The 11,428-nt window shown below is 56.0% G+C and overlaps 2 protein-coding genes across 2 annotated transcripts; one reads left to right on the top strand and one right to left on the bottom strand.

Moving 5' to 3' along the window:
• Window positions 1-356: 356 nt before the first annotated feature.
• On the bottom strand, window positions 357-2,800 carry CDEST_07897 (uncharacterized protein). Its single transcript, XM_062924056.1, has one exon. It carries the CDS (start codon window positions 1,711-1,713, stop codon window positions 1,138-1,140), a length of 576 nt encoding a protein of 191 aa, XP_062780107.1. The 5' UTR covers window positions 1,714-2,800; the 3' UTR covers window positions 357-1,137.
• A 2,138-nt stretch (window positions 2,801-4,938) lies between these two features.
• Window positions 4,939-6,586, top strand: CDEST_07896 (Putative SGNH hydrolase superfamily, CtCE2-like domain-containing protein; the record flags this gene model as incomplete). The annotated part of the gene is made up of 4 exons (XM_062924055.1): window positions 4,939-5,144; window positions 5,201-6,035; window positions 6,088-6,416; window positions 6,541-6,586. 4 exons carry the CDS (start codon window positions 4,939-4,941, stop codon window positions 6,584-6,586), a joined length of 1,416 nt encoding a protein of 471 aa, XP_062780106.1.
• Between the last annotated feature and the right edge of the window lie 4,842 nt (window positions 6,587-11,428).

The raw sequence follows: 11,428 nt of genomic DNA, 5'->3' as shown, positions 1-11,428 counted from the left end.
CCCCCCCCCCCCCCCCCCCCGTTCCTCCGGGCTGTATGCATCCAGCTTTCTTCGCCACTCACGGCGCGCATGGCGCCTCATACAGCCCAGCCGAACAAAAGAACCCCTCAACCCCGCATAACTCGGGTCCAGTACCAGCGGGAAACGAGCAAACAGCAACCTCCAAGTACACCGACGGCACGAACGGGTGAGTGTTGGGGCAGAGTAATGAATGGAAAATGGGCGTTTGTTGCCCAACCGTTGCCCAAGCAGTTCGCAGTTGCGATCGGCGCCTCGTCCTCCAGAGTCTCAGCCCAAACCAAAGCACGGCGAGTACACAGTTTGACCGTTGACAGGTCCGCTGATAATCAGATTGGATTGGAGTTCCGGATTACTATGGCTTTTAAATACAAGTGAGAATAGCAAATGGCTCATCAGCCTCGAGTGCGCCGTCCTACGCTGTCCCCGGTGATCCCCAAATCGTTTAGAAACCAGAATTGATACGTAGCTCGTGATGTAGGGAAATAATCCAATTTGACCAGTGGACCCGTTCGAAACAGATCGTATACAGACATTGTGCCGTGAGGCTTGGAGTGTTGTTTTCTCGTAAACAAATGAAGAAAATGGGTATTTTTGTCCAACTCAATGGGACTGCGCCGTCTCCTCCATGCGAGGACCGGCAAGAGTGCAGCTTTTGTGACATAAAACACCAAGGCATCCATGTCATGTCGTGAAGAGAAGAGCAAACAACGCCTTGAGAAATCAAAACGACGAGCCGTGAGGCATTCCAGTCTTGTCCAGCCGCGAGGCCCTCCGTCTTAAGACTGCTGACAATCCCCCCACCCCCTCCTTTTCACACAACCTAATGCATAGACAGCTCTGCCATAATCGTGGCTTGATTTGACACGTTATCCCGCGGTGCTGTGTGTTCCCGCTTTAGAAGAGGCGTCCGCCCCCATGTCTCGTTGCCAGCATATCGTGATTGTGCGGTCGTCGTGTAAACAATATCTCCCATTCTGGCGCAGAATAGTAGGAGAGCTTGGTCTGATTTTCATCGACATTCGACCGCCCCCTATGCAAGCCCGCAAAAGTATAGCGTGTGTGGCTGGTGTTTTCTTGTCGAGGAACAAGAGGTGTATAGCTCGAGTGATGGGAAGCTTAGTGTCGGTGGCGGCGAGAGCTTTCGTGACCGTGACGATGGCCGTGAGAGTGGCCGTGGCGATGTGACGAATGGTGGCCCTCCCGATGCCTCGACGAGGAACCGCTGCCGCTCCGTTCGAGCTCGCGTTCCATTTCCTCGACGCGAGCTCTATAACCGCGTACAATCTCTTTGATATGCCTTATCCGATCGAAGTCGAGTTCCAATTCGTCCAGTTGGCGAAGAAGCTCGTGGTACCGTTGGATTTCGGCATCTGCTCCTTCAATCAGATTACCGGCTCGATCGAACTGGGCCATGGTGAACATCTGGCTCTGCTCGCTGAGGTACACGATCTGCTGCTCGATCTGGCCCATGACGCGATCAAAATACCGTCCTAGTGCAGCCAACGAGGTGCTGTCCAGCAGCAGCAGTCCCTGACTTGATGCGCGGCTTGCTGCGCGCGACGAGCTCGAACCACCACCTCCTCCACCGGCCCCCTGACCCAGAGCAGCCTGTCCCTGGCGTAGCAGCTGTATTTCTTCATAGCTCAATCCCAGTTGCGTGTCAGGCACCGCATTGGCTTGAGTGGTCGACATGGCTCGGTGCAGCGCACCGTGCGCGGATATTGGGTGGCAGCAAGGCTCTAGCGGTGAGCGGATCGCGCGTCGGTGGGATGTCTAGGATGGATGATACGTGATTGCCGTTGCGGCGATACGGCGGCGACAGCGGCGACGGGTTTCGGAGTCTTGTCCCTGTCGGAGGTGGGGTTCGAGGGAGAGGAAAGTAGGGGTTCGACGGCAATCCGGGGCGCGAGAGAGAGGTGTGAGGCTGCGACGAATGGCATGAAGTATTGTTGCTCGGAGCTGTGAACTGTATAGGCCTTTGTCTGGGCGGTCGTAGCGCGCACAAAGTCATGATATCGTAGAGGCGACGGAGATCATGGCTGGTGGTACATCAGGCTAGGGGCTCTGTACGAGCGAATTGAGTTCGGAATGGCTTTGCCGGTGGCGGCTTCAATGTTGCGAAAGCCCCAATATGCCGCAGAGTAAAACGATGGCAGCAGTTGTTGGAGGCAAGGCGGATTTCAAAAGAGTGTCGTCGGGGCGCGAAGGCAAAAAGTACGGTGTCTTGAAGGTCGGAGAAGTAGGGAAAAAAGAGGGAGAGCGTCGGTGTTGGAAGTCGGGGGGGGTTTTGGTGATACACAACCGGTGAGCTCGCACCCTCCACCACCGCGATGCCTTGTTAGTTGTTACCCGCACAGGTCTCGGGTTGGTCGCCCAGACTCAGACCCAGGCCAAAGGTCTCGGCCGCTTTGACTTGTTGGGGAGGAGAAAGAGCGCAAAGGCGCCAGCGCAGATGGCTCGCGAACGGGACGGCCCCTAATGACGGCACACAGCTTTGTGTATGTGAGTGGGAAAGAAGTCGAGTTATCCAGCCCGGCCGTGGTTACATAGGTAGGGTGGATGTCTCTTCCCTTCCCCTGCGCAATAGGAGAAGCTCGGTATCACTATCAGCTGACGGCCGATCTCTCCCCACGCTTTTGGGACTGCGACACGGCTAGTGGCAGCGGCAATGTATTGTCGAGAATTGTGGGAAGCAATTTTGGTGAAAAGCGCTTTGGATGAGGAGGTGACTTGTGCCCAAGAGACTGTTGCCAGTGATGCTATCCTCTTCTCACACGGTCCCAGTCGCGAATCGTAGCCCCAGACGAGACAGACAGAAAAGTTGAGAGTGGTGGGTGGACCAAGTTTCCGCTGAGGTGGGATTGCGAGATTATTGGCCTTCCTATTTCGACGGAAGGCTAACGGGCTCGTGATGATGGATTGCGGGAGGGTGTGATGGCAGGGACGAGATATAATGAGATGGCGATCTCAAGACTCAAGACACTCGGCGGCGAACGCTATAGCTTTTGAGGAGTTCGCAGGTGATGAATTGTTGACTGAGCGAACGAGGTGAGAGGCAGGACGAGGGAGTTTGGTGATGTCGAGCAGAACGACAGAGACGATGTTTATTGAATAATTGCAAGTACCCGTCGGTACCTAAGTTGGCAGATGCAAAAGTACATCACCGGGTTGTTATGGGTGGTTCGGTAGGTAGCAAAGGTACCTTCTGTTCTCGCAATTCTCCTTAGAAACACAAGTACCTACTATGAACCTACGAAGATATCTGTCTAGTACCTGCCCTTGGCTCGGTGTGAAGAGGATGGGCCGGACCTTCCCAGGTTTTTGTTCGGCCTTGTCCATTTTGCCTTCTTTGCAATTGGTAGGTGCCTCCCAGGTTGCAATTTCCAGTTTGCAGCTTCTGGTAGCTTACAACTTCAGGCAAGTGCTACCTCCAGTTGGTACCCAGGTAGGCAGGTAGGCAGGCAAGGTACAGTACCCAGGTAGGTACTGATCGACTTCCATCTTGCATTCTCCCTTGTCCACCTTCACTCTTCGCGGTGATGCGATCGTACATTTCCTCTTTTCCCTATTCCCCCTCGGCATGCTTGCCCCGAACAATTCGGCGCTCTTAGTACCTTTTTAGTTGCTCTGCCCAAAACAATCACTACCATTTTCCACCACCAACCCAGCATAGCCGCCGCCGGAGCATCCAAACAGCTGCAACTCGGTCTTCTATTGTTCTGTACCAAGCTCGATTACGCTCCGTGGGGATACCCGGGCGGTCAGTGCTCGCATCAAGTGCAAGGTCCTGCGCTGGCTGCCGCAGAGCCGGCAGCTTCACCCGGTCCTCTCGCCGGCCTCCCGGGGAATGCGGCTTGCAACTTTTTAGACGACGCCGTAACCGACCGCCGGCTGGACGGGTCGCAGACATGCCACCTCTACAACCTCTCCTTGTTTCAATCCAATAGCATCCGTGTCTTTCTTCTCAAGCCTTGCTTTCTCTGGCGAGAAAAAGAAGGCCGGGGGCGGCGGGCGCGAATCGAAACAAGCAACATGCGACTGGGCGGCGAAGACCAAACGAAGTCATGCTGTTGCCCACGTATGTATGCATATGCAGATGAACGAGCCGGCAGATTGCGAAGAGACGAACATCGCCTCGATCCATGGACGTGTTTCGCAAATTGCCCCAAGTCGAAAAATTAAAAACACATGGGGTTCGACGTCACCGCGGTTCCAACAGTCCACAACGCCCCGTCCGTCTGTCCGGCTCGGACCCGACGGCGACGTTCTCAAGAACTCGACTTGCATAGCGGCCAGTTCTCGCCGGCGACCCACATCTCATCCCACCTTGCAGACCACCTGCTTACACCAATGCGGGTTACGGAACCTCTCCTTCCGCTGGTTGTTACCGGCAAATAACGAACTCCAACAGCGACGTTGCCTCGTCTCGACGCCGCACTGCCGATTCAGTATGGGGCCTGTGAGCTTTCCCTTCTTTCCCATCTTCTTGATGCTGAACAAAAGGCACAAGTCGCAGAATCGACAAAACGGCACACCCATCTGGGTGGTGTTTGATGGTCACCGGAATAGCTTCCTTTTGACTGATGAATGTTGGATTTCCGCAAAGCCGGCGTCATGATCTGAAGACGATCGGCTTGAGGGGGTCGGGAGCGGTTCAAGCTCCGGTTAGCCGGTGCGCTATTCCTACAGCATCCCCCAATGTACCGGGGTTATGCTATGTATGTTTTCCGCTCATTTCGGTCCATGTTGGACCGTCCCGGATTCATCGCCCATGTTGTCATGAGGGGTCGAACACGATTATGATCAGATACAGCCGCTAAATCGCATAAAAAGCCCTCGTCCCTTGCATCGTGGCGTTCGTAAGCTGTCTGCCAGGCTACCATCGCTACGCCCCGAGCCCAACGGACAACTGCTGCCATGCTGGTTATCCCTTCCATAGCGACGGTGCTCGCTTGCGTCTTCGCCGTAAAGGCCACAATCCTGGAGAATGGTCGGCCCAGAGTGACAGACTTCATCGACACCAAGGTGGACCTGGCTGCTGGCGACTATAAGACTTATGATGCCGATGCCGAGGAGATATCATACAAGGGTCGATGGGACTCCAAAAAGATATCCTGGTGGGCGTGAGTCTGCACCGAAACCCATTGATACGTATGAAAAAAATCCTCAGACATTGCAGGGCTCCGGGTATCAAATTCGGCTTCACCGGCCAGACCGTCGCGGTGACGTTTGGTGATCAAACCATCAGCAGCACTTTGGTGGCCTACAGAATCGCCGGTCTGGACTGGATGCACACCAACGTCACAGCCGGAGCGACTCACCTCTTTGTGAGCCCCGAAACCCCGGGCATCGAGCTTACCGGCCCCGTCAGCCCCGTGACTTTCGAGATGAGGGTGACAAACTGGGCTTACGGGGTCCAGATCGAACAGGTCCATGTTGCCTCTGGGGAACAGCTCATCAAGATTCCCGATTACCCGCGGCGGGTCGAGTTCATTGGCGATAGTCTGTCGGCAGGAATGTACGCCACGTACGAGGCGATGGCGGGTTTCGCTTACGGTGTCGGCGCTGGCCTGGGAAACACGGAATACTCGATCACGGCCTACCCAGGCATTTGCGTTGCCGACCAAAACTGTTGGGGCAACCCTAGGGGACAGTCTCACCAGTGGTTCTATACGTCGGACACTGGGGGACGGGCGGCCGAAGTATGGGGAGGTATGTGTTATGCGAAAGCACCGGAGCAACAGTTGGACCTTGCCTCTTCCAACCAAAGCCAACACTCTTATCCAACGCTGCAGATGCTTTCTGGGACCGGGCAGCTGACAGCGGCCTGCGCAGATGACCCCGAACCTTGGGACTTTTCCAGAAACCCCGCCGCCGACCTGGCCGTTATCAATCTCGGCACAAACGATGCCAACGCCGCAAACAGCGTCAGCAAAGCTACTTACGTGGAACACTACAAGCGGCTGATTCAAGGCATTCATGGCAAGTGGCCTAATGCTCAGGTCATAGTCATGGTATGAACACATTCCCGGGTTCTTGTCCTGGGTACTGACTCTCGCGTCAAAGCAAATGTGGCAAGGTTTCTTCCAGAACGGCAACACGTACGACCAAAACACGGATCTTAGGGACGAAGTCTACAGTGTTTACGAGTACTTCAACTCGGAAGAATATCTCAGCAGTCCAACGATATGGGACGCCGTTACCAATACGACCAGGAAGGCGTGCAAGCCGGCAAAGCCGTTCGTCCACTTCTTCAACACTACCGGCATCCTGCAACACAACGACATCGGAGGACAGTGGCATCCCACCGACGTCGGGCAGATCAAGGTTGCGAGCCACCTGATACAGTACATAACTCTGAAGCTTGGCTGGCCCTTGTACGCCACCGGACCCGAGTAAGTGCCCCTTGCTTGGATCATGACGATGCTTGCTCTTCGGCGTGCAGCATGCCTGTGCCGCTCCTGTATCAAAAGGGAAGCGAGATATTCTTACTTCCACGTATGCTAACTTTATCGACAGGGTCTACCATGAGACGCTATACTGGAACGACCAGTCCAGCTATTGAGACCCCTTGGGGAGGGGAGAAGAGGCTATACATGAGAAGACTTGGGATATACATGGCCTGGCCCTTGCAGCCTCGGTTGAAACGGCACGCATGTCAAGAAACGCCATCTGTCATTAACAGCCTATATATCGCCGTGATATACGAGCAGCCTGTCGAGTTGAAACGCCGCCACCATGGTCTGGTAACGATTCAAAACACATCGGCCCGCCCATGACAGTCGTGACATGTATGGAAGAGAAGCGGAAGCCTGAAGAGCCAAGCTTCGATCCTCACAGATCTTTTATGCGTACCAAGGGAGGTGCTCTCGGTGACTTCTCACTTCTTGGTCATACAGTGTACTTTTCTTGCGTCCGGACAACCCAGTCTCCGACCGTGGTCCCCCCGCATTGGGAGTCTGTCTGTAGGGAGCGGCTGGCATCTGGCGCGTTGACCGTTTGAGATGCCTCATGGGTCAAGGGCCAGCCTCGCAAGGCTACGCTGAGGGGGGTCAGGAGTATCATGCAGCTCGGTCATGACAAGCCCCACGAAGGTGATGGAGAGAAAGATGACCGATCCGACGTTGCTTGGCCATCTCGCATTCTTGGCAGGTTGTTCAAGGTGCGGCTGCGGCGCATGAGGATACTCGGGCTGTCAGACGGGTTGGCAGGCTGGGCGACCTTTTTGAGACCGAATGGGAGTTGAGCCGAGAAAGATGAGATGCCACGCGTTCCAGCCCCCTCCGCTCGAATGTGGCGACCAGCAAGGCTTTGTCGAGTCTGACGGGGAAGAAGAATACAGACGAAACTTGACGCTCTGATGGCAGGTCGTGACAGGGCGAACGGCGGGGGAGCGCAGAGAATATGACACACAACACTCAACACACATGGACGAAAGACAAGAGGCTCGAGCATGAGCATGAATGGGTTTGACTGTGTTAGTCACAGACTTTGCTCGGCGTAGCTCACGACGTCTCACCTTGCTAGAAGCCGTACGCCCCAGCATCGCGAGTCTCTGCCGCGGGTTAGTAGTAGTTAGGCTTTTTTTTCTTCGTTTCCTCTCACCGCCTTATCGATCACCAATCCCCTTCCCTCCCCTTCTCTTCCCTCCCTTGACGATTTGCGCGGGTCGCACGAGATGTGCCGGAGCCTCTCTCCTGCTCGTGGCTTCCGGTTTTAGGGTTCGGGGGATTTACACACTCTATCGACGATCTCTGCGCCCAGGAGAGGCTCGAAACGTATTGCCAAACCGCATATCCCCTGGTCTCTCAGGGTCCTGGTTTTCCTCTCGTCTCCCCCCATTGTCCACGGGAACGAGGCCTTCCGTGGCCCCTACATACATCTTTTGGACCAAAGCGGAGCCGTTGATAGGCAGTCCCCCCCCTCCCCCCTTCTCCCCTCTTCTTCTCCTTCTCCCCCTCCCTCTGATGATATTCACAAACCGGGCCCCGTCCGAAAAGACGGTCTGGGAAGCACAGCAAACCCCACGTCCCCTCTTCCCCGTTGAGAGGCCACAAGAAACCCCATTTTGGGACCCCCCGGCCTTATTTGCGTCAGGAAGCAGAAACAAGGGCCGCCCAAAGGGGTGGGCGCGCGAGTTGGGACGAAGGGAAAAAGTGCCAAGATACGCGCACCTTGAGACGGACGGCGCAGGCGTGTGTCAACACCCACTCAATTCATGAGACTCGGACCGTGGACGGCCCTCCCACCACTAATCCCCCCCCGGGCGTTGTTGGCTAAGGAGGAAAGGGAAAAGTCATGGCCGGCTGGGGACCAAAACGGCGGCATCTTCCGCCCGCCGTTCGTGTCGTCTGGTCGTCGTCGGCTGTGTCGTTCATCGGCAGGGGAGGGCTTACCTGTAGAGTTGAGTTGAACTGAGTTGAGTTGGAGTCTATCTGTACGGTATACCGAATTCTCGTTGTTGTTTTGCCCCCCACAAACACGCCCTCCCGGCTCTTTTGCGCGCTAGCGTACGGCGATCCACGAGCTAGAAGGAGGGTTTTTGATGATCAACCTGTTCTCCTCCTTGGATCTTCTGCCCCGTTCCCCCGAGTCAATCACTCGTCGTCCCCCCTCACTCTCTCTTTTCTATCTTGGTCTCCCTCGGCTTTGCATGATGCCACAGCAACAGACGGAAGAGGAAGAAGATGGAGGGGTAAAAGAAAAATAAATTAAGAAATAAGCCAAATAGTCCGGAAACATGGTTGAAAAAGTCTAAAGCATGGCTCGGTGGTTGACAAAGCTGTTTGTCAACACGCACGGCGACGGTGTCTGCCCGGGAAGCTCCCAGCGATCCCGCTTCCTCAAGATTCAGAGAGGGCAGTTAGTTGCAACCACCTGAAACGGGAGGGTTGTCACAGACGTAGACGGATGGGGGGGGCGCGATGTCCTGGTACGTATACAGAGGGTATCGTCGTTTTCGCGTGTGTGGGTGTGTGTGTGTGTGTGGTTTTTCCTACTTCCCTTGCTTCCATTTGAGACGATGGCAATTGGCTCTGCCGCACTCGGAAGCGGGAGGGGAGAGAGAGAGAGAGAGAACTTGGTATACAGGTATGAGGGAAGTGAAGGGGGGGGGGGGGGGGGGGGGGGGGCGTCGCCGTAGCAGACGTCTCTGAAGCTGGGCGGTGTTTCTCCTCCTACCGCTCATTGCCCTGACCGGGATGCGGAGCACGCGGAGTTACAGCGTAGGAACGGGAGGCCATATGCCATGACGGCAGAACACGACAGAGAACATGGGGAGAAGGGGAGGGAGGCAGAGAAGTCCTGACGGGGATTGCAGACGGTGAGATGAGGTCGTTGTCGACGACGTCGTCGGGCAGTCCTCGGTTTCGCCACGCACAGCTGTTCCGCGTGGCTGCCCTCGAGAGGGTTTTTGGCGGGAGGACTAACCTTTTGAGAAACAACGGCGCGAGATGGACAGGAGGAGGAGGATCATGTTTTCGGCAGTCGACTAGTAGCTTCGCAGCAAGCGCCGCCGAGCTGCTAGGCCGAGGGGGAAGAGGTAGAGAGAGCTTGGTCAAGCTCGACTTGTCTTGGGAATTCTACATCGTATGGCGCGCCAATATCCGTAGACTAGTAGTTGATCATGGTGATCAAAAAGGCTGATATGGGATCGTCCGGGGGGGCAGAAGGGGGGGAGATGGGACGTTGTTGGGGTTTCCGTGCAGGGGGAGGGGGGTTCGTGACGGCTTGGATTGGGATGCGTTTCCATGGCCCTTTTCTTCCTGCGATTTTCAAGCGCAAATGGCAGCGGCAGAAGACGTTGGGTGTCATCACGACGGGCTGCCCGTCCAAGCGGCGAGCAGACAATCCCCCCCCCCCTCTCCCTCCCTGTGACGCTGTCGGCGGGCGGCCCAGACTCCGTCCCTTCCCGCGTAGCGAAGGGCTCAAACGCTGACGTCTCCGATTCTCGACGGTATCACAGACCTCAATCCTCATTCATCTGACGGTTTCAGCAGCGTGGCTGGTGATGGCGGATGAGGGGGAGGGGAAGGGGTGTGTGGGAGGGAGTGTCATCCAGCCCTGGAGAGAATCCGCGCATGCAGAGTGGCTGATCCGTCTGAACTGCTTCATCTGCGTCGAAGGAAGACCGGCAGCGGCCTGTCGAGAGAACCGCAGGGCAGACCACACCTCCGTGAGGGATGGAGGGAATCAGGGAGTGAAGGCTCTTGATCAGATGAGACTCTCGAAACATAAACCTGTAGAGGTTTCCCCTGCTTTCTCCCTCTCTGTCTCTCATTCCTGCACGCCGGGGAGTGGGTGAGTGGATGAATGGAAAAACACCTGTAGTAAGAGTGAGATGAGAGTGAGCATGAGAGTGAGAAGGATGACTGAGATGAGGTGTGGTGTGTGCGTCTACATCGTATGAAGCTCAACGGGCCAATAGGTCGTCGACTAAGACGAGGAACGACGAAGCAGCACAAGATCCGTCGAGGAAGGGATGCCCCCGTTCAAAACCATTGCTGCCATCCAAGTACAGATACTAGTCCCTGTACTGTAGTACGATGCAAGTGGCCATGGAAGTTCCCACCGTCCGTCCTCCTCAATTACCGCCCGAGAGGGACGCGCTAACGCGGTAGTTGGACGGACTCTCCGTCGTGACGGATCCGATCGAACAAACTGACAGGAATCCCACCGCCGTGACACCGGGAACGTTGGAGGCGGACTCTGCGGACTGCGCTGCGGTGTGGAACAGAGCAGAGTCGTAATTTTATCGAGTGGCCGGTAGCACTACTAGCTGCTAGCGCGCGATTCTCCGGCGGCCACGCTCTCGTTGAGTAGCATCGACGCACGTTCACGAACGAAGCAAAGCAGGCGGCTTCGAGACTTGGGGACGGGGGAGGGGGGAGGGGTGAGGGAGTGTGATGTATCGTATTCGACGAGAGAGAACCCGATCCCCATGTCCATGGCACCCGCCAAGAGAAGGTTATGAATCGTCTGAGGTTCTGACTTTCTGTACAAGCATGCATGCCTGTTCCTGGGCGCAGCCAGTGAGTGCCGGCCAACCTGGTCCAACTTCTGAATCGGCTCTGCAGGAACAGGCCCAGCTTGGAGCCCGTGATCAACGCCATCTACACTCCCCTGTCGTTGTCGTCCTCTGCAAGGATCTTGCCTGACAGGCGGCGCTCATTGTCAACATGAAGAGGCGGTGGTGATGGCCCTCGCTCACCGTCTCGGATGTATTCTCGCGTCTTTCGGCACGGCTCAGTCAGTCAGCCAGCGACAGTCATCGCTGGATGCGACCGCAATGGGGCTGCTGTTGCTGACTACGACCCAAGAGGGTGGATTGATGGACTATAACCAGCCAGGCGACTATCAATCGGGCTTGCACGCGACGCCGCGGGCCATTTGAGACATGCACATCAAG

The sequence above is a fragment of the Colletotrichum destructivum genome, chromosome 5 (assembly GCF_034447905.1).
Source record: "Colletotrichum destructivum chromosome 5, complete sequence".
Lineage (NCBI taxonomy): Eukaryota > Fungi > Ascomycota > Sordariomycetes > Glomerellales > Glomerellaceae > Colletotrichum > Colletotrichum destructivum.
Note: the sequence above shows the minus strand (reverse complement) of the source record. Positions and strands in the feature narration are given on the sequence as shown.